Here is a 23,517-nt window from a genome sequence, read left to right as displayed (position 1 = left end):
ACACATCCTCAGAGAGCAACTTCTCCCATCCATCCAGGAACAGTTTGGTGACGAACAATGTCTTTTCCAGCATGATGGAGCACCTTGCCATAAGGCAAAAGTGATAACTAAGTGGCTCGGGGAACAAAACATCGATATTTTGGGTCCATGGCCAGGAAACTCCCCAGACCTTAATCCCATTGAGAACTTGTGGTCAATCCTCAAGAGGCGGGTGGACAAACAAAAACCCACAAATTCTGACAGACTCCAAGCATTGATTATGCAAGAATGGGCTTCCATCAGTCAGAATGTGGCCCAGAAGTTAATTGACAGCATGCCAGGGCGGATTGCAGAGGTCTTGAAAAAGAAAGGTCAACACTGCAAATATTGACTCTTTGCATCAACTTCATGTAATTGTCAAAACACCAGTCTCATCTTCAACAGTGAAGAGGCGACTCCAGAATGCTGGTGTTTCAGAAGGAGGGAATCAATGGAACAAAGTTAATCTTTATTTCACGCTCTTTCTTCTTTCTTTCGTTCTTCCTTTATTTCTTCTTTCTCTCTCTCCCTCTAACTCTATCATTCTTTTTTTCTCTCTCTCTCTTTCTCAGGTTCCAGTTAATGGTCAATGGCTCTCTGGTGATAACAGATGTCACCACGGACGACACAGGCAAATACACCTGCATTGCCGGAAACAGCTGCAGCATCAGTGACCGTGTGGCACAGCTCTACGTAGTGGGTAAGTGTCTCTCTCTCATACAGATGCACACACGTACACACAAAAGGATGCCACCCCCATCATGTTACTGTGTGTGCTTGCGTGCGTGCGTGCGTGTAGCAATCACGAGGACTGGATGAGGACTGTAATTAACCACTCAGCCATCTGAGCATTCTAATAACCCGTCTCGCCAGAGTCATCGGTGAAGTGACGGGGACAGACTTTAGATTGAATCAACCCTTTCTCACATACACCGTGGCTCCTCCTTGTGCTTGGGCTTGTAGTTTAAAATAGGATGTTCAGGGTTTTGTATTATTCAAACCTCTCCCTGTGAGGGGTTAAGTGAGGCAGACCGTTTAGTTCGCAGAAGTAGTTCATTGTAGGACAGAGGACTTCATTCAGCGTTTTGTTCCAGTTTCTAAGGCTCTGGTTAGATGATGTGAGTGTGAAATGGATGATGTGAGTGTGAAATCTTTGGATGTTTTTTTCTGTGCCAGTTTCCTTAACAAAAACATTCAAGAAAAGAAAGCTTGGAACTGACAGCTTGGAACTGTAGCCCTTTACACTCGTACTGTACCCGTATACGGATTGAAATTTGAATTTGGGCACTGATAAGCACCTAAATTGGAACGCAGTGGCTGTACAATAACATGCCATACGTGACGTCAGAGCTCAGGTTCTGTTCTTCACAGCGCTGTATGGGTTTTGACTGACAGCCGTTCTGAACTTGAGCACCGCACGCAACAAGAAGTTGCCCCCATCCCTCCCACTGACTGGGAAACGTTTTAATATTTTTTTTGTCTGAGTGAGGGAAATGCTGTAAATTATTATAGTTTTTTTTAATACGCTGCAGAATGCACCTATGACTCATTTCAATGCGCAATAAATTACTATCTGTTTCTCTGAATTGCCTTGTGAAAGCCTATCACTGTAAGGTGGTATTTTGGAACTTAGTTAGTCATGTTGGCAATAGAACAAGCTTTCAAATGATGCCCACCTGACCCAGAATGCAATTTATAATGATCCGTTTTTGGATTGCGTAAACAACATCCGTAATTGTGTGATGGCGGGGATACAGGGTTGTGTTCCAAACAAAACAACTACATGTGTGCTTGCTCTAGTTCCTCAACGGCACAGGTAGGAGAGCTCAAAAAAGCACCTTATAGTTGAAGACTCTTCTTTGAGTCATAAACGTGCATTGGAATTACTTAGCAACTGTGCATACTTTGGAGAGGTGTGTAGCCCCTTGGAGACACCAGCTAGTCCTCTCACTTAACATTTCTTCTTATGTTGCACCTACCCCATATTTTCCAGGAATATTCTTATCAATTTACTGAATGTATCCACATTATTTTCAGATTTCGTTATCAATAAATGCGGCGAAAAGTACAGTAAATGTAAAATGCTCATAAAATCAACAGTGGAATGTTTGGATTCAGCCCCGTGTCAGGTGAAATGTTGTTACCTTAAATTTGGTCTAATAAATTTCCCAGAATCTCCAAACTGTTCCCTCTCAATTGCTACAATGCTCATGCATTTCATACTTCTTCTGTAGGAAACATTTTAATTMAACCCTGTTCATATAGGCCAATTCCCCACAAGTGTAAAGGGTTAATGATCCACATGATGTGTATTCAYTATTACTTGGATGGACACACAGCACTATTGTCTCAGTGGGTACCAGATTGCAGTGGGTACCAGTGGGTACCAGATTGAAGAACATACCAAGCTGAGATGTGTCTACCCATGTTCAATACCATCTGTTGTGTATATGTCTCAATCCCAAATTTTAACTCCCACAACTCACTCCTCTGTTARAGCAAACCAGGCTGTTATTGTTCAAGTGAATGTATACTCAATAACCTACATGGATAAATAAAAGTAACATCTGATGAACTATCACTTCAACTTTAATTAACACAGCTCATTCTGATAAACAAAGAGAATTTGCTCTCATCTACCTACCTGGTATAAATCAAATAAATAACCATAATGTCCTTTCTCCTCTGTCTTTGGCAGAGAAACCGGTGCAGACATTGGTGGACCATGAGGAGAAGGCACCCTATAAAATGATTCAGACTATAGGTTTGTCTGTGGGGGCGGCCGTGGCCTACATCATCGTGGTGCTGGGCCTCATGTTCTACTGCAAGAAGAGACGCAACGCCAAGAGGCTGCAGAAGGGCCAGGAGGGAGAGGAGCCCGAGATGGAGTGTCTTAACAGTGAGTCGGGGGGTTTCACAAGTGGCTAATTTTCACAAGTGGCTAAATTTGGAATCGCGACGTTCTAGCATGTCTGCCTCTTGATTTGTTAGGAGACTCCCCGACCCCCCCCCTTCGTAGACAGTGACGTAGTTCCTCTATGCCAAAAGAGTCCCTCGTTGAAACCAGACCCTATTCACTGTTGCCTAGGGTCTGGTTTTCCAGACTAAGCGTCAATTCCAGGTGGGTTTCTGAGTAAATTCACTGTTTGCTATAATCTTGTGTAGGCTACATGTCTGGCAAGTAGTTGTGTCTTTGTGAGTCACAGAAGAAACATTTATTTATGAGTCTGATGTGTGTCTGAATGCTCATACCTACATCATGCTCTGCCCGTACATGTTGAACATTTTGAGCTCATTCATACCCAGTTGACTTGCTACCACCTTGTGGCTGCCAAGAGCATTGCAAGGAAAGTGCAAAAGTCACCATAGTCAAATACCTGGGTTTTGAGTTGTTTTATATAATTTGGTAAGAGTCTTTAAGATTAAGTAAGCAAAACGGGGGTGCTCTCCTTACAAACTAAATACTTATCTTTGTGAAGTTAATCCACATATAATGGCTCCATTTGTTCCCTCTCATCTGTACAACCAGACACTGATCTAAGGCCGGCAGCATACCACTCTGCATCCCACTGCTGGCTGGTTTCTGAAGTTAAGRAGGGTTGGTCCTGGTCAGTCCCTGGATGGGAGACCAGATCCTGCTGGAAGTGGTTTTGGAGGGCCAGTAGGAGGCACCCTTTCCTCTGGTCTAAAAACAAATATCTAAATGCCCTAGGGCAGTGATTGGGGACATTGCCCTGTGTAGGGTGCTGTCTTTTGGATGTGATGTTAAACGGGTGTCCTGACTCTCTGTGGTCACTAAAGATCCTATGGCACTTATTGTCAGAATAGGGGTGTTAACCCTGGTGTCCTGGCTAAATTCCCAATGTGAGTGTCATGGTCACCTAATTATCCCGTTTACAATTGGCTCCCTCATCCCCCTCCTCTCCCCTGTAACTATTCCCCAGGTTGTTGCTGTAAATGAGAATGTGTTCTCAGTCAACTTACCTGGTAAAATAAAAATCTCAGTTTTGGCACTGAAGTGCTCAAAGTAGTGGTTACAGACTCAGGGAACTTTTCTCTCTGATTTCAAAATATTAGCATTATTATAAAAGGGTTATTAAATATTTCTAATCATCAAACTGGAGTATGTTTGAATTGTGTTGTGCAATATCTGCCCACATTACTGTCTGCCCATTTTCTTGTGGATTTCACATCACATTTCGGTATTTTGGTATTTTATGACACAACATTCGGTGTGTTTCAGGGGATCATTTTGACCAAGGCGAGGTGCAGAATCGCTTATCCTGACCACACAATGAGTAGTTATTTGGGATGCAAGGTGATTTGTACATCGGTGATTCTGTGCAGTCCAACTGCAATGTAGTCAATCTCAAACATGCACATTGTGTAATGTGGTTGATGTCCACCAGGAGGGGCTGTACAGCAGAATGGCCACACCACCGCTGAGATCCAGGAAGAGGTGGCTTTGACCAGCMTGGGCACCACGGCGGCAGCAGAGAAACGCCATAGCAGTGCCAACGAAAAGCTTCAGTTCCCCCGGGCAGACCTACACACCATCACTACACTGGGTAAGATGGTCACGCGGGTATGAGGAGTGAAGCTAATTGAGAGCGTGCCGAACAGCTGTGCACTGTAACTGGAGTAAATGCTTGAGCACATTTTCATACACTTACTTAATTTCACCTCTATTTACCAGGTTTGTCTTTACTCRTAAACCTGGAAGAAAATGTTGGCATATCTGAGTCTAACCTCTGACCTGTGCGTGTGCGTMCCTACCTGTCTGTCCGTCTGTCTTCCTGCCTGCGTCTGCCTGTGTGTAGGGAAGGGTGAGTTTGGCGAGGTGCTGCTGGCCAAGGCGAAGGGCATCGAGGAGGGTGAGGAGGAGACAGTGGTGTTGGTGAAGAGCCTGCAGAGCAAGGATGAGCAGCTACAGCTGGATTTCCGCCGTGAGGCCGACATGTTCTCCAAGCTGAGCCACGGCAATGTGGTGCGACTGCTGGGACTGTGTAGGGAGGCCGAGCCCCACTATATGATCCTGGAGTATTATGACCTGGTAAACACACAAATACATGTGCGCAGAAAGACGCACACACACATACGGTTGAAGTCGGAAGTTTACATACACTTAGGTTGGAGTCATTAAAATTGTGTTTTCAACCCACTCCACAAAATTTCTTGTTAACAAACTATAGTTTTGGCAAGTCGGTTAGGACATCTACTTTGTGGCATGACACAAGTCATTTTTCCAACAATTGTTTACAGACAGATTATTTCACTTAGAATTCACTGTATCACAATTCCAGTGGGTCAGAAGTTCACATACACTAAGTTGACTGTGCCTTCAAACAGCTTGGAAAATTCCAGAAAATTATGTCATGGCTTTAGAAGCTTCTGATAGCAATTGGAGGTGTACCTGTGGATGTATTTCAAGAAATTGTAGATGTCCTCAAGTCTGGTTCATCCTTGGGAGCAATTTCAAACGCCTGAAGGTACCACGTTCTGTACAAACAATAGTACGCAAGTATAAACACCATGGGACCACGCAGCATCATACCGCTCGGAAGGAGACACATTCTGTCTCCTAGAGATGAATGTCCTTTGGTGTGAAAGTGCAAATCAATCCCAGAACAACAGCAAAGAACCTTGTGAATATGCTGGAGGTGCTTTGCTGCAGGGAGGGACTGGTGCACTTCACAATATAGATGGTGTAATGAGGGAGGAGAAAGTGTTGTGGATAATTGAAGCAACATCTCAAAACAATCAGTCAGGAAGTTAAAGCTTGGTCGCAATTGGGTCTTCCAAAATGGAAAACTGACCCCAAGCATACTTCAAAAGTTGTGGCAAAATGGCTTAAGGACAACAAAAGTCAAGGTATTTGAGTGGCCATCACAAAGCACTGACCTCAATCCCATAGAAAATTTGTGGGCAGAACTAAAAAAGCAGTGTGTGAGCGCAAGGAGGCCTACAAACCTGACTCAGTTACACCAGCTCTGTCAGGAGGAATAGGCCCAAATTCACCCAACTTATTGTGGGAAGCTTGTGGAAGTCTTCCCGAAACATTTGACCCAAGTTAAACAGGCCAATGCTAACAAATTCTAGTTGAGTGTATGTAAACTTCTGACCCACTGGGAATGTGATGAAAGAAATAAAAGCTGAAATAAATCATTCTCTCTACTATTATTCTGACATTTTACATTTTACATTTAAGTCATTTAGCAGACGCTTTATCCGAGCGACTTTACAAATTGGTGCATTCACCTTATGATATCCACGTGATACAAACCACTTTACATAGTGCATCTAACTCTTTTAAGGGGGGGGGGGTTAGAAGGATACTGTGTAATCCTATCCTAGTATTCCTATAAAGATGGGTGGGGTTTCAGGTTGTCTCCGGAAGGGTGTGACTGACTCGCTGACCTGCGTCGTCGTGAGCGGAGTTTGTTCCACCATTGGGCGTGCAGAGCAAGAGAGACAGTTTTTGACTGGGCTGAGCGCGGAAGCTTGTACTTCCCTCAGAGGTAGGGAGGCGAGCAGGCCAGAGGTGGATGAACGCAGTGGCCCTTGTTTGGGTGTAGGGCCTGATCAGAGCCTGAAGGGTAGGAGGTGCCGTTTTCCCCTCACAGCCTCCGTAGGCAAGCACCATGTTTTTGTAGCGGATGCGAGCTTTCAAACTGGAAGCCAGTGGAGAGAGCGGAGGAGCGGGCGGGTGACGTGAGAGAACTTGGGAAAGTTGAACACACAGACACGGGCTGCCGGCGTTCTGGATGAGTTGTTAGGGGTTTAATGGCACAGGCATGGGAGCCAGCCACCAGCGAGTTGCAGTAATCCAGACGGGAGATGACAAGTGCCTTGGATTAGGACGCTGCGCCGCCTTCCTGCGTGCAGGCAGGGTCGTACTCTGCGAATGTTGTAGAGCATGAACCTACAGGAACGGGTCACCGCCTTGATGTTAGTTGAGAACGACAGGGTGTTGTCCAGGATCACGCCAAGGTTTCTACGCACTCTGGAGGGGACACACAATGGAGTTGTCAACCGTGATGGCGAGATCATGGAAGGGCAGTCTTCCCCGGGAGGCAAGAGCAGCTCCGTCTTTGCCGAGGTTCAGCTTGAGGTGGTGATCCGTCATCACACTGATATGTCTGCCAGACATGCAGAGATGCGATTCACCACTGGTTATTCAGAGGGGGGAAAGGAGAGGATTAATTGTGTGTCGTCTGCATAGCAATGATAGGAGAGACCATGTGAGGATATGACAGAAGCATGTGACATGTCACATTCTTAAAGATAAGTGGTGATCCTATCTGACCTTATAGCAGGGCATCCTTCTTACTAGGATTAAATGTGAAGAATTGTGAAAAACTGAGTTTAAATGTATTTGGCTAAGGTGGATGTAAACTTCCGACTTCAACTGTAGATGCACACATGAGCGAGCGCACACACATACGCACGTGAGCAGGCACATGCGCACACACACACACACACACACACATATACAAGCAAATGAACACACACACACACACACACTACATGATAGATGCTGAACGATTACATAACCATAGAGCATAGTGTAACACTCTTATCCATGCTTTATATTCATGTAGACTATAACAATTGTCTTTGCAACGTTGATGAAGTTGTGAAGTTTTATTTGGTACATGCCTCCAAGTGTGTTCTTTTTATTGTTATGCTTCCTACATTTACAAAGTGAACATGTTTTTGACCTTTGATTTTCTCTCTTTCTACTTCCTTGGAAATAGGGAGATCTGAAACAGTTCTTGAGAATCTCCAATAGCAAAGATGAGAAAATCAAGTCTCAACCTATCACCACCAAGACCAGAGTAAGTGGCGTTCAATACACTTTGCATGTAATTTCCTCATTTCATTTGAAAAACAAGCACACGACACATGCCATTATGCCTCCTTTAATGGAATCATTCTGTTCCAGCTTGAGGGCACACAGGTGTCTGCATTTTGATGCAAACTAGTCCTTTTTTCTTTTGACAACTTTAAAAAAAAACTACTATGTAAAACCTGTTTGATTCAGGCCATCCCGTGTTAAGCAGCTTTGTATTATATGCTAATGCCATTTCTCTCCCTCGGTCTCTCTGTCACTGTCTCTTTCTTTCTTTCTCTCTCTCTCTCGGTCTCTCTCTCTCTCTCTCTCGGTCTCTCTCTCTCGGTCTCTCTCTCTCTCTCTCTCTGTCTCTCTCTCTCTCTCGGTCTCTCTTCATCTACGCAGGTATCCATCTGTGCCCAGGTGGCTCATGGGATGGAGCACATGTCCAATCACCGCTTCGTTCATAAAGACCTGGCCGCCCGTAACTGCCTGATCAGCGGCCAACGCAGCGTCAAAATCTCAGCTCCCAGCCTCAGCAAGGATGTTTACAACAGGTAAGAGATGGGGCCTGCAATTGTATTTTTTATTTCACCTTTATTTAACCAGTTAGGCTAGTTGAGAACAAGTTCTCATTTGCAACTGCGACCTGGCCAAGATAAAGCAAAGCAGTTTGACACATAAAAGAACAGTAAACATAAGGTGAATGCACCAATTTGTAAGTCGCTCTGGATAAGAGCGTCTGCTAAATGACTTAAATGTAAATGTAAATGTAAAAAAGGTCTATATACAGCATGTGCAAATGAGGTAGGATAAAGCTTGTCTTAGCTTTCCTAACTGCCTGTGTATATTTGTTCCTAACTTCCCTGAAAAGTTGCATATCACGGGGGCTATTCGATGCTAATGCAGAACYCCACAGGATGTTTTTGTGCTGGTCAAGGGCAGTCAGGTCTGGAGTGAACTAATGGCTATATCTGTTCCTGGTTCTACATTTTTTGAATGGAGCATGCTTATTTAAGATGGTGAGAAATGCACTTTTAAAGAATAACCAGGCATCCTCTACTGACGGGATGAGGTCAATATTCTTCCAGGGTACCCGGGCCAGGTCGATTAGAAAGGCCTGCTCGCTGAAGTGTTTTAGGGAGCGTTTGACAGTGATGAGGGGTGGTCGTTTGACCGCAGACCCATTACGGATGCAGGCAATGATCGCTGAGATCTTGGTTGAAAACAGCAGAGGTGTATTTGGAGGGCAAGTTGGTTAGGATGATATCTATGAGGGTGCCCGTGTTTACGGATTTGGGGTTGTACCTGGTGGGTTCATTGATAATTTGTGTGAGATTGAGGGCATCAAGCTTAGATTGTAGGATGGCCGGGGTGTTAAGCATGTTCCAGTTTAGGTCACCTAGCAGCACGAGCTCTGAAGAWAGATGGGAGGCAATCAATTCACATATGGTGTCCAGGGCACAGCTGGGGGCAGAGGGTGGTCTATAGCAAGCGGCAACTGTGAGAGACTTGTTTCTGGAAAGGTGGATTTTTAAAAGTAGAAGCTCGAATTGTTTGGGTACAGACCTGGATAGTAAGACGTGTGTAGTTACGGTCTATCATGCGAGAAGAAAGTATAGCAAAAGTGTACTAGGATGATCTATGCAGCCATTGCTAAGTGTAAAGTCAAGACAAAATAGTAACATAGTTTAATTATGTACATGATAACATCTTGACACTCTCTCTCTCTGTTTGTTTGTCTTTCTGTCTCGACTGTCTGTCTGCAGTGAGTACTACCACTACCGGCAGGCGTGGATCCCCCTGCGCTGGCTCCCGGCCGAGTCTGTGTTTGAGGATGACTTCTCCACCAAGTCAGATGTCTGGGCCTTTGGGGTGCTCATGTGGGAGGTGTTCAGCCACGGGGAACTGCCATACACCAAACTTGGTGATGACGAGGTGCTGGAGGGTCAGTATAAACCAATAGAAATGTACTCCGTGCCCACCAATCTGTGTGCTCCAATGGCTGAGCAATCACTGTTCAGATATCAATCTTGCAAAGGGTACTGGGCCTGTCCGAATACCCATACGTGCGTATTACATAGTAGGCTGACTTGGTATGAGAAAATAGAATGTTTTATAGTGTGTGAAAATTTCAAAAATGTAGTATGCTTTAAATGCAAAGATGTCATACTCATCTGGGCTTTTCATCCAATATGAATTCGCTGCACACAATTGAGGAAGAGAATCGTCTTTCCAGACCCACATGTGTTTGACAACAGCCTATAATCAGATAAGGTGATGCGCTGTACCAAAATGAACGAATGGAGGGAAACAACACAATTGTGCATTTAGATGATGCATTCTCAGTATGGACAAGCCTAGTATGTTAATACAGATTTCAGACATGGCCACTCTCCTATTCTTGGGGTAACTTCAAGCTATACTGAAGTGGCTATTCTCAGTCTCAACTGTGATGAATCATTTTCATGGTTCTGTTCGGGGAACAAGTTGTATTTGGTTGACYTTGTATTGAGATGCACTGCACTATAGGTCACCTTGACAAAGAAAGTGGCACGTACAGTATCATCATGTTATTATCAAGCCGGGGGCAGGCTTTCTGTCCAATCATTTTTATGAATCCCATACCAGAAACGGCTCTACACCGTTCTTATGATGATTTCACTCATTGTTCCATAAGAAACGAGTGAATGAGTCAAATCACCTTGACCTGTATGTTCTGTCGCCCAAGTCTAACCTCCCCTGTTTCTCTGCTCCACTCTTCTCTCCCCAGGTCTGCAGGCCGGCAAGATGAAGTTACCCGCGCTTGACGGCTGCCCCTCCAAAGTCTACAAGCTCATGTGCCGCTGCTGGGCCCCAAGTCTCAAAGAGCGTCCCTCCTTCAGCGAGGTCGTCAACACCCTGGGGGATCTGTCCTCCGACAGCAATGTCTGAGAGGAGGACAACTGAACCCACCCCCACCCCAAGGAGTGACATCTCCCCCCGCCCCCCCCCAAAAAAAATAAACACAGAAATTCTGGATTCTGAGTCACACACATTTCAGGGACCAGGAGTTATTATTTAAAAGGGCGTGTGGATAAGAACAAAACACTTTTGTTATACCAATGGATTGGATACATACCGTTGAGTGTGTGTAGATGGTTTCATGTGAGGAGGACACGAGTGCCAGGAGTTTACATTTGCCTTAATTGCAGCATGGAAGGCATGCCCGCTGACGCTGTCCCTTTTGGCCCATGTGGTTCCAGTGGGCCCATGCCTGGCATGGGTCTCTCAGGGCTGGTTTGTCCCAGAGACCGCTCTCCCTCTCTTTTTTTTGACCGCGCAGCACAGGAACCATAAAAACTAAAGTGCCTCTCCTTGCCTACCTGAACCTCATCCTACCAACTCTAAAGTCCCCCCAACCAATCCAGGAGATCCTAAGCTACTTTTATCCATCAGGGGGAACTTTCTGTATGTGCTGGACTGGACTCACCACCTGAAAGCTGTATCTAGTGTGTTTCAGAATTTGAATTTTGTAGCCTCTAATGTGTGCCACTGACGCTGTTGTCTGAGCTGTTGTTCTGATATCTATTGAAGAGGCAAGATCTGAGAATAAGCACCAATGGACCAGATTTTTACKGAGTTTAAACTTGAAAGTCTGTTACTCATTGTGTATGGGGAACTCAGTGGATTGACTTGTCTGTGTTAATTATATACTTCACAGGAACAAATGTACTATCACATTTATAGCCAAGGAATATTTTGAGTGAGTGAGTGAGTTAAACAAAAAAAAATCTCTTAATGAGMGTGTTACAAGTGTCATTTTAACTCTGAAGTGCTCGATGTTGACCATCATTGATGGGATTACCATATAATAGACCACATATTAGCTGTATAACCATGTTATCACTTTATCAGTCTGTCGTTAWTAAATGGCCGGCAATGCTGTATTTTCAGAGGTCCAATCACAAGTCCCTTTTCTTTCTAGCTGGTCCAATGATTTTGTGCAATGTTGTAATGTGGACCATCCCACAAGGCAATGTGTACATKATGTAGAAACCATGCACTAACTTCACTTAAAAATATCCCTTTTTATTACTATCATATTGTAGAAGGATGTACCTACGGGAACCTCTTTATTTATTATGAAGGTCCCGTCTTTTTTACCCATTTTTTTCCTTCTTCGTAAAAAGGTACTTTGATGATCACTTAATGCAGTTGCATATGTATTCAGTCTCTTACGATACATCTCAGTAACACAGTCAGTTTGGTAATACATGTGTTATTACCATGAGCAAAGATGGATGAGAGAGAATCCCCAATGCTCTTCAAGGGACTCTTAAGTGCCTGGTAAATGAAGGATTATTAGCTGTTTTTCCGCTTTCCTTTTTTCTCAATATCTAATCAAAATGCAATGGTCTTTTTTGTTTGCTAAGACCTTGTTTTTATATATTGTTTTTAGGGCAAAACTGTTTTACGAATGCTAGGCGCTCACACCTAGGTCTCTTTTTTTTTATCCACTTCAGCTAATAATTACAGTAACCTCAATGTATACAAGCTGCTCTCAATAAAGGATCACGTTTTTTTTTAACTGAGGAGTCTTGGCTGTCTTAATTGCTGTGTAACATAGAACTCACTCTGATTGGCCCCATACACACTCAAGTTGTACAACTGATATACAACGCATTTTGCATGTACGTGATACAACAGAGAGTTTTTCTACACAAACATTATTACACAAGAATTGTGGAGACACCACACAATGGTTGTGTAAACATTTTTGTGCAGACAAACTCTCCACTGTGTTGCAAAAATATCAGTTGTGCCACAGACATTGTGTCAAATGCGTTGTACAGTTTACCAACCTGAATGTGTACAGGGCCATGTAGACTGGAGAGATTGGAGATACTGAAGAGCTAACACTGTAACATGCTGACCAAACCGCTTGCGCGCCATCGAGCGCATGTTGATTTTGCCCCCCCACACCAGACACGATCAGGCCACGCAGGTTGAAATATCAAAACAAACTCTGAACCAATTATATTTATTTGGGGACAGCTCGAAAAGCATTAAACATTTATGGCAATTTAGCTAGCTAGCTTGCTGTTGCTAGCTAATTTGTCCTGGGATATAAACATTGGGTTGTTATTTTACCTGAAATACACAAGATCCTCTACTCTGACAATTAATCCACAAATAAAACAGTAAACCGAATTCTCTCCTCCTTCCTTCCGGCTTCTTTTTCTTTGGACTTTATATGGCAGTTGGCAACCAACTTTACGGTGCATTACTACAACCGACTGGAGTGTGGACGTCAGTTCATCTTTCTATCACCCACATGGGTATATGCTCCTAAAAACAAATGAAGATATTTGAGAGACAGGACATGCAGCGCGTTGAGCGTCACAAATGTTTTTATTTATTTATTTCACCTTTGTTTAACCAGGTAGGCTAGTTGAGAACAAGTTCTCATTTACAACTGCGACCTGGCCAAGATAAAGCAAAGCAGTGTGACACAAAAAACAACACAGTTACACATGGAATAAACAAACATACAGTCAATAATACAATAGAAAAAGTATATATACAGTGTGTGAAAAGGAGGTAGGATAAGGGAGGTAAGGCAATAAATAGGCCATAGTGGCAAAATAATTACAATATAGCAATTAAACACTGGAGTGATAGATGTGCAGAAGATGAGTGTGCAAGTAGAGATAATGGGGTGCAAAGGAGCAAAATGAATAAATTAAATTACAATATGGGGATGAGGCAGTTGGATGGGCTATTTACAGATGGGCTATATACAGGTGCAGTGATCTGTGAGCTGCTCTGACAGCTGGTGCTTAAAGTTAGTGAGGGAGATATGAGTCTCCAGCTTCAGTGATTTTTGCAGTTCGTTCCAGTCATTGGCAGCAGAGAACTGGAAGGAAAGGCGGCCGAAGGAGGAATTGGCTTTGGGTGTGACCAGTGAAATATACCTGCTGGAGCGCGTGCTACGGATGGGTGCTGCTATGGTGACCAGTGAGCTGAGATAAGGCGGGGCTTTACCTAGCAAAGACTTATAGATGACCTGGAGCCAGTGGGTTTGGCGACGAATATGAAGTGAGGGCCAGCCAACGAGAGCGTACAGGTCGCAGTGGTGGGTAGTATATGGGGCTTTGGTGACAAAACGGATGGCACTGTGATAGACTGCATCCAATTTTCTGAGTAGAGTGTTAGAGGCTATTTTGTAAATTACATCACTGAAGTCAAGGATCGGTAGGATGGTCAGTTTTACAAGGGTATGTTTGGCAGCATGAGTGAAGGATGCTTTGTTGCGAAATAGGAAGCCGAATCTAGATTTAATTTTGGATTGGAGATGCTTAATGTGAGTCTGGAAGGCAAGTTTACAGTCTATACTGGACGGGCGGGCAGGTGTGCGCAGCGATCAGTTGAAGAGCATTTAGTTTTACTTGTATTTAAGAGCAGTTGGAGGCCATGGAAGGAGAGTTGTACGGCATTGAAGCTCGTCTGGAGGTTAGTTAACACAGTGTCCAAAGAAGGGCCAGAAGTATACAGAATTGTGTCATCTGTGTAGAGGTGGATCAGAGAATCACCAGAATAAAGAGCGACATCATTGATTTATACAGAGAAAAGAGTCGGCCCGAGGATTGAACCCTGTGGCACCCCCATAGAGACTGCCAGAGGTCCGGAGAACAGGCCTTCTGATTTGACACACTGAACTGAAACCAGATTGCATAGCGGAGAAGGTACGGTGGGATTCGAAATGGTTGGTGATCTGTTCGTGAACTTGGCTTTCGAAGACCTTAGAAAGGCAGGGTAGGATAGATATAGGTCTGTAGCAGTTTGGGTATAGAGTGTCTCCCCCTTTGAAGAGGGGGATGACCGCGGCAGCTTTCCAATCTATCGGGATCTCAGGCGATACAAAAGAGAGGTTAAACAGGCTAGTAATAGGGGTTGCAACAATTTTGGCAGATCATTTTAGAAAGAGAGGGTCCAGATTGTCTAGCCCGGGTGATTTGTAGGGGTCCAGATTTTGCAGCTCTTTCAGAACATCAGCTATCTGGATTTGGGGTGAAGGAGAAATGGGGGAGGCTTGGGCGAGTTTCTGTGGGGGGTGCAAGGCTGTTGACCGAGGTAGGGGTAGCCAGGTGGAAAGCATGGCCATCCGTAGAAAAATGCTTATTGAAATTCTCAATGATGATGACAGTGTTTCTAGCCTCGGTGCAGTGGGCAGCTGGGAGGAGGTGCTCGTATTCTCCATGGACTTTACAGTGTCCCAGAACTTTTTGGAGTTTGTGCTACAGGATGCCAATTTCTGTTTGAAAAAGCTAGCCTTTACTTTCCTAACTGCCTGTGTATATTGGTTCCTAACTTCCATGAAAAGTTGCATATCGCAGGGGCTATTCGATGCCAACCAAGTTCTATTTTAGTGCCTGGCCACGCAGACTCTCACTGTCACGCGCGAGCAGAGTGGGTGCAATGATTGAATAACATGTATGTGTACATTTATTTTGCAACTGTCTGGTCTGGTCAGCATGTAAGGAACTTTTGTAGAAGTTAAATAAATATTGTATAAAGCTGTATTTAATCTATTATAGATGGCTAACCAACAAATTAATCTATTGAACATGAATGGTTGCATTTACCATGGCTGTCATGGTATATGATTATGAATGATTACAATGGATGATCTGTCGTGGGTGTAAATTTTTATAAAGTCTTTGATGTAGCTGAATTCAATTTTCAGCTGAAGAGTAGACAKTTTTCTAGGCTTACCCACATCCACTCACAAAGTAATCTTAAAGCTCCACCCCGTGAATCATCTCATCATTGTGCTGATAGAGACCATTGTGTGGATAGAGAGGAGTGGGTGTGGGCGTTTTGACATGCAAATGTGGCCTTTCCGTTACCACTCTCTTCAACCTCTTGGTTCATTCTCTCTTTCACATGGGGATCATCATTATACATGTGACTCATTATCATGTAGCCCTGTGTGGCATGAAACTCTGGGACTGTTCACATTGACCTACTGCTTATCACAAATTATGATATTGAGCCTTGATTGGCCTGATAACGCAATCTCAATTGCACTTCACACTGCTCTCTCCCATCTGGAAAAGAGGAACACGTATCTGAGAATGCTGTTCATTGACTACAGCGCAACGTTTAACACCATAATCCCCTCCAAACTCGTCACCAAGCACGGGACTGTCCAAGCTCTGGACTCATCTAAAAAATCTCTAAGAGCTTTCCACATCTGGATTGTGCAACATTTTCCCATGTTTCTTTTCAAAATTCTTCAAGCTCTGTCAAATTGGTTGTTGATCATTGCTAGGACAACCATTTTCAGGTCTTGCCTGTAGATTTAAGTCAAAACTGTAGCTCGGCCACTCAGGAACATTCACTGTCTTCTTGGTCAGCAACTCCAGTGTAGATTTGGCCTTGTGTTTTAGGTTATTGAACTGCTGAAAGGTGAATTAATCTCCCAGTGCTTAGTGGAAAACAGACTGAACAAAGTTTTRCTCTAMGATTTTGCCTGTGCTTTGCCCGTTTCTATTTTATCCTGAAAACTCTCCAGTCCTTAACGATTACAAGCATAGCCATAACATGATGCAGCCACCACTATGCTAGAAAATATGGAGAGTAATGTGTTGGATTTGCCCAAAACATAACACTGTATTCAGGACAAAAGTTAATTGCTTTGCCAAATTTTTTGCAGTATTACTTTAGTGCCTGTTTTGGAATATTTGTATTCTGCTTCCTTCTTTTCACTCTGTCAATTAGGTTATTATTGTGGAGTAACTACAATGTTGTTGATCCATCTTCAGTTTTCTCTTATTGTCACGGCCGTCGTAGGGAGGAGACCAAGGTGCAGCGTGATAAGCGTACATTCTTCTTTATTTATGGAACGAACACTGACCAAAACGAACAAAATAACAAAACGAACCGTGAAGCTAATATGGCTAGTGCTAAACATAGAATAGGAACCCACAAAACCAAAAGGGAAAATGGCAACCTAAATATGACCCCCAATCAGAGACAACGATAAACAGCTGCCTCTGATTGGGAACCAATTCAGGCCACCATAGACATACATATGCCTCAGTGGCGTGCCGTGGGCCTGGGGCCTGGGCCTTCAGTGAGGTCCTACACAGTCCCACCCGAATTAATCCACCTCTTATTACCATCATTATGATGCCATGGCTCTAGACACTATACATTTAGACAGAAACGCAGTATAACCAGGCGTTGCGTCACCTTGAAATTGACAAAAATTGACATTTTTGGGTAAACAGTGTTTGGCTGTGACAGGCTTTGTAGCGTCGGCGTCGGGCGACCTCTCCTTACAATGTCTAACTTTTCTTAAAAAGTTTGTCTTGAGAATGGCGTTATAATTATATCCTCGACCAAATCGATATCTTCTCCTCCTTCCGCCATTGTGGGTTGAAAAAACAGCTTAGTAGTACGCGAATTAATTCGTTTCCTAGATCTGCATAGACCTGCCCATAGGACCTGCCTCTCAATATTGGTAATCCAATCAAAAGACGTGCACGCACTACGCCTGCTAGCTGGCTCCTGTGTAACACTGGAGCCAGCCAGCAGGCGTACAATAGCCAACTCTAAAGCTGATTGGTTGACACAAAATTTTCATTTCCATTCACTTTAAGCTACAAGCGCCCGCATTGTTGATTCTGAAGGCCTGAGGGCAGATTTTAGACCCCTGGCAACACATGATGGCTGAATATGATTGGATAAAAGATCTAACATAAAGACCAGCCCTCCAAATCTCAACCTGGGGCTGGAAGCAGTGCAATCAAGAGGAAAGCTATGAAATGAAGAGTATAACTCTTACTCTGGGGAATAATTTAATACATATTTGTGGGAAAATATATTTAAAAAAAATTATATTCTGATGATGTTTAGGCCAGCAGAGAAGGCCTTGCTGGCCCTGACGGCCCACCACTGATATGCCTAGACTTACCAACACCCCATGACATACAAAAAACCCTAGACAATACYAAACAAGCATACCCACCCTCGTCACACCCTGACCTAACCAAAATAATAAAGAAAACATAGATAACTAAGGTCAGGGCGTGACACCTATACAGCCATTAAACTCTGTAACTGTTTTAAAGTCAACATTTGCCTCATGGTGAAATCCCTGAATGGTTTCCTTCCTCTCTGGCAACTGAGTTCAGAATGACACCTGTATCTTTMTAGTGACTGGGTGTATTGATACACCATCCAAAGTGTAATTAACAACTTCACCATGCTCAAAGGGATATTCATCCTCTGCTTTAATTTTTTTTGCACAGCTACCAATATGTGCCCTTTGCGAGGCATTGGAAAACTTCTCTGGTCTTTGTGGTTGAATCTGTGTTTGAAATTCACTGTTCGACTGAGGGACCTTACAGATAATTGTATGTGTGTGGTACAGAGATGAGGTAGTTATTCAAAAATCATGTTAAACACTATTATTGCACACAGAGTCCATGCAACTTATTATGTGACTTGTTAAGCAAATGTTTACTCCTGAACTTATTTAGGCTTGCCATAACAAAGGTGTTGAATACTTTTTGACTCAAGACATTTCAACTTTTCATTTTGAATTAAATGGTAAAAATGTCAAACAACATAATTCCACTTTGACATTATGGAGTATTGTGTCTAGGCCAGTGACAAAAAAAATCTCAATTTAATCAATTTTAAATTCAGGCTGTAACARACCAAATGTGTAAAAAGTCAAGGGGGGTGTGAATACTTTCTGAAGGCATAGCTTACATTTTGGTGTGTTTTATTTCTCATGTGTTTATCTTTATCTGACCTAGTGTTGTTTCCGTGCCTTTTTAAAGATATTTTTCTATTTCGTACCTCTGATATTGAACTCTGCATTGTTGAGGAAGAGCTTGATAGCATTTCACTGTATGGCTTACACCCGTTGTATTCTGCCATGTGACTTGGTATAGTTGATTTGATTTGTTGATTTGGTATAGTCTACAATAAACTACTGAGGGCTTGAGGTCCATGACCCTTGATGGAAGGTGACTTATGGTGTTAATTACCTCTGATATAACGTTAACCTTTTATTACTAAGTGTTTAACATAGGACTGTCAAATGATTTTAAAAATGTATCGAGTTCATCGCATTGTTTTCTGTGCGATTAACTCGATTARTAATCACATTTTTAGAAATTGTTCAAATTTGACCCTAATTGAAGTGGCAATCAGCAGTTGAAACAATAACAAAGCGTTCTACCCACCCGCTTCGGTAAAAAGCAGAGGGATGGGCTGAGAAACTGTAACCACTCTCACTGTACACTGAACAAAAATATTTACGATTTTACTGAGTTATAGTTCATWTAAGGAAATCAGTCAATTGAAATAAATWAATTAMGCCCTAATCTATGGATTTCACGACTGGGAATACAGATATGCATCTGTTGGTCACAGGTACCTTTAAAAAAAAGGTATGGGCGTGGATCAGAAAACTAGTCAGTATCTGGTGTGAACATAATTTGCCTCATTTACATGAACAAGGCAGTTAACCGACTGTTCCTAGACCGTCATTGAAAATAAGAATTTGTTCTTAACTGACTTGCTTAGTTAAATAAAGGTAAAAATCAAAAAAATAATAATAATAATTTTAGCGTGACATATCTCCTTCGCATAGAGTTGATCAGGCTGTGGATTGTGGCCTGTGGAATGTTTTCCCACTCCTCTTCAATGGCTGTGCATTGCCAGGAACTGGAACACGCTGTCGTACACGTCAATCTAGACTAGAGCATCCCAAACATGCTCAATGGGTGACATGTCTGAGGAGTATGCAGGCCATGTAAGAACTGGGACATTTTCCGCTTCCAGGAATTGTGTAGAGATCTTTGCGACATGTGCATTAACATGCTGAAACACACTGGTGATGGCAGCGGATGAATGGCACGACAGTGGGCCTCAGGATCTCATCACGATACCTCTGTGCATTCAAATTGCCATCGATAAAATGCAATTGTGTTCATTGTCCTTAGCTTATGCCTACCCATACCATAACCCCACCACCACGGGGGACTCTGCTCACAACGTTGACATCAGCAAACCGCTCCCCCACACAACGCCATATTGTCTGCCATCTGCCCGGTACAGTTGGAAATTGGGATTCATCGGTGAAGAGCACACTTTTCCAGCGCGCCAAGTGGACATCGAAGGTGAGCATTTGCCCACTGAAGTCAGTTACGACGCCAAACTGCAGTCAGGTCAAGACCCTGATGAGGACAACGAGTACGCAAATGAGCTTATCTGAGACGGTTTCTGACAGTTTGTGCAGCGATTCTTCGGTTGTACAAACCCACAGTTTCATCAGCTGTCCAGGTGGCTGGTCTCAAATGATCCCACAGGTGAAGAAGCCGGATGTGGAGGTCTTGGGCTGGCGTGGTTACATGTGGTCTGTGTTTGTGAGCCCTTTTGTTAGCTATTTAYCAGTCTTATGGCTTGGGAATAGAAGCTATTCAGGAGCCTGTAGACTTGACTTCTGTGCAAATTAAGTTTTTGCTGTCATCTAAAGAAATGCCTAGGAATGTGTTTATGGTTGAATCTTCTGTAAGTTTTCCTTCAAAACTGTTGCTCAATGCTGAGCACATTGTGGATTTTTAAGCACCACAAGAGAGACAGACAGCTCTACAGCAGCTGCTAGCTACTGAGACCCAGAGCACACAGCCAAATATTACAAAGATGGGCAGAAACTGCTTCTCCAGTAGAAGTCCCCTGTCGTCTTGTGCTGAACTACGCATGTGTGCAGGCCATCAAATCAAAGGCAGTCCTTCAATATAAAGATTTTGATTCGATTTTTGAAGTTGTTTTTCACAAAYATTAAAAGGTATCAGTCAGTCACTTTGATGAGGTTGGAGTAACAACATGTTCAACTACTTAAGACATTGGCTCGAATCTAGGTTGTGCCTTTAGATTTCGAGAAACTAAGGTAAAATGTCACTGTTCTCTTTGACTTCTCAAACTCCAAAACCCAGCCTGGTCTGCTTCGCAAGTGTTCCCGGAAGTTTTGCGAGGTTGCGCCTCTGGGTTTAAAAACTCTGTGGAATAGTTGTGTGTTGCGGTCTAAAGGGTCCGTGCGGAAACAGGGCTAATGTGACGCAACAACTAATGGTTGACAATGTCAACAGTGCCGATTAACAACAACATATGTGGTTAAATATTTATTTTTTAAACATATAATGTGGTAAGCTGATACCTAAAATACCTCTCCAGGCATTGTAAGATCTATCATGCGTCAGCAACGTCTATTGGTGCTTTCAAGACACTGGGAACTAGGGGGGAAAAAAACGAGATCAGTGGTCTTGGGAACATTTCTAGAGCTCCAAAGTTGCTAACTGGGAATTTCGAATTGGATGACAGTTCAAAACTATTTCCCCAGTCGGATATCGTTTTTTTTTGTTGCGCACTTGTAGTCGGAAATGTCTGAGTTCCGAGTTACGCATCGGAAGAAGACCAACATCCCCTTGCCTGACCACAGTGTACAGCAACCATTTTGGTATTTATTCTAATGAACATGCCATATTGACCAATGGTAGCTCAACCTAGATCCCAATCGGCCAATCCGTAGACGACGCTGTGACTCACCAAATAAGGAGATGCAACTCCATAAAAGGAAACATTGTATCTCTTTATAAGGAGGAAAGTAGATCTTGGGTTGTAGACCGCTCTCGGATACGTTATTTAAAAAATACATCAGTTTTGTGTGAAAATGCACGACTGCAAGACTGATATTGCGTGATATTCTATTAAATATCTGCAGCCTTTGTGAATTGAAGGCGGATACCGACGACATTTTACGCGATTATGGTGTGAACTACATGACATGGCGGAGTAATAACGAATGCTCTCTTCGATTTTCCCTTTTTTTGAGAAAGTGCTCTGAGTTTTGGAAATAGAGGAGGTTGAGCTAAACTGAATCTGGCTGAAAGGTCTCAGGGGCAGCATCACTTTTGAAAGTTTGCTTTAGTGGTTTCAAACAGATGACAATTTTGCAATGTCCGCAATTTCGTTGTTTGTTTACCTTTTTGGTGGTTGGGTTGTATMAACTGTGCTGTAATTTTTACTGACCCGCGCTCCAGCAGTGGGCTGACGATTTCAGGGACCGGGTCCTCTAACTAGAATGCTACCAAGCCAGGCTGGATCAGCACAATCTGGAAACGGGTCAGCGTCTTCCAGGGCTAACACAGGTCACGGTTCTGGGGTGATTGGGATTCGCCCTGTGTTGGTCAGAGCAAGGCAATCGAAAACTCGGGTCAGCGACAGTATCAGTGCGGTTGGGATGTTGGGGGGCAACAGTCCAGGGGTGGGTGCAAGAGGTGGGGCGAGACCAGGGAACGGGACGGGACCGACAATTCCACAGACCGCTGCTCAGGGAGGCATCGGTCTGAACATGGGAATTGGGGTTCGCGGAGGCAGCCGGTACGACCCGGACAAAGAGTGTGCTCCAATGGGGTGCAGTGGGTCGGACGCTGATTCTGACTCGGGGGATGATGACGATCCGATGGGTTCAATTGGGGACAACAGAAGAAGTGTAAAGCGGGAGAGACTGGAGATGGAGGCTACGGAGACAGGGCAGGGGGCCGGGATACAGTCGGGGGGTTATGGTGTGGTCCCCCAAGGTGTTGCTGGCGCAAAGCCAGGGAAGAAGACACGTGGGCGCGTGAAGATAAAAATGGAATTCATCGACAACAAATTGAGGCGATACACCACTTTTAGCAAGAGGAAGACCGGTATAATGAAGAAGGTGAGTGATAACAGTGACACTCAGGTGTGATGGGACACTGTAGTGTCCACTCCAAAGTGTGTCACTTGGTCATACAAGATGTGGRATTGATTGATGTGTATGGGGCATCTATAGACTACACTGACAGATAATGTAATCATTAGGTACATGTCTCAACTTTCTTGTACAATAACCTTCCCTTGTGTCACTGACTTACGTTTTTTAACCAGTGGAAGGCCCATTCAACCCAAAATCACACACATAATTTGTCATAACCTGATGTAATAAGACTCCCAGACATAATGTGTAAATAACCAAGTGGGACATGTCATCTCTGCCCTGGCCCTGAGTGACTGGAGGCCACAACAGTCATGACTGGCTCTGTCCTTTAAATAGACTAGAGCTACTGACATTACGATTTCTGACCATGACCCTCTACATACACACCTCCGTGTCCAGGAGGCCTAGTGCAGTAACACACGTGCAATCTAAATGTAGAAATATTATAGTTTTTAGCAAACTATTTTCAATTTATATTAATTGAATCATATTTTCAAAGAGCAGTTTGTGCTCAGTACATTGAATGTTTCTCATTCAACCTTTAACGTAACTATAATACCTAATCGAGTAAAATAAGATGTAGGAGTACTGCAAACTAACGTTGGTATATTACTAAACACTCACTCACTACTGTACATTCACTACTGCAGCCTTTGGTCAGCAGTTCAGATCACAGACCCCCTGGCCTAAAGTGTGTAAGGCAGAGCCAACAGATGACTAAACCCCAGGGTCAGAGGTCAGTCAAAAGGGCACTAGGCAGACTAAACAGGCCACTGCACCACTGTAAGGAACACGTGATGCTTCCATCATGCTCTAGCTCTCTGTCATACAGTAAGTCATTAGAGGTCTGAAAGTG

At 43.6% G+C, this 23,517-nt stretch overlaps 2 protein-coding genes across 8 annotated transcripts in view; both read left to right on the top strand.

The window, feature by feature from the left end:
* ptk7b (protein tyrosine kinase 7b) overlaps positions 1 to 12,418 on the top strand; it is a 173,263-nt gene extending 160,845 nt beyond the window's left edge. The window contains exons 13-20 of the mRNA XM_023970005.2: positions 591 to 718; positions 2,717 to 2,917; positions 4,428 to 4,586; positions 4,839 to 5,071; positions 7,776 to 7,856; positions 8,258 to 8,409; positions 9,622 to 9,800; positions 10,626 to 12,418. Of these exons, the coding sequence (XP_023825773.1) occupies positions 591 to 718; positions 2,717 to 2,917; positions 4,428 to 4,586; positions 4,839 to 5,071; positions 7,776 to 7,856; positions 8,258 to 8,409; positions 9,622 to 9,800; positions 10,626 to 10,786 (1,294 nt within the window). The 3' untranslated portion in view covers positions 10,787 to 12,418. The remainder of the gene's footprint in view (positions 1 to 590; positions 719 to 2,716; positions 2,918 to 4,427; positions 4,587 to 4,838; positions 5,072 to 7,775; positions 7,857 to 8,257; positions 8,410 to 9,621; positions 9,801 to 10,625) is intronic.
* Positions 12,419 to 21,512: 9,094 nt separating this feature from the next.
* Positions 21,513 to 23,517, top strand: part of LOC111951921 (serum response factor) — a 63,002-nt gene continuing 60,997 nt past the window's right edge. For all 7 annotated transcript variants that reach the window (XM_070434860.1, XM_070434859.1, XM_070434858.1 and 4 more), the window contains exon 1: positions 21,513 to 22,622. In XM_070434860.1, the coding sequence (XP_070290961.1) occupies positions 21,999 to 22,622 (624 nt within the window). In that variant the 5' untranslated portion in view covers positions 21,513 to 21,998. The remainder of the gene's footprint in view (positions 22,623 to 23,517) is intronic.

Source organism: Salvelinus sp. IW2-2015, linkage group LG25 (genome assembly GCF_002910315.2).
Source record: "Salvelinus sp. IW2-2015 linkage group LG25, ASM291031v2, whole genome shotgun sequence".
NCBI lineage: Eukaryota > Metazoa > Chordata > Actinopteri > Salmoniformes > Salmonidae > Salvelinus > Salvelinus sp. IW2-2015.
The sequence above is the reverse complement of the archived record's forward strand: the minus strand, read 5'-3'. Positions and strand labels throughout refer to the sequence as shown.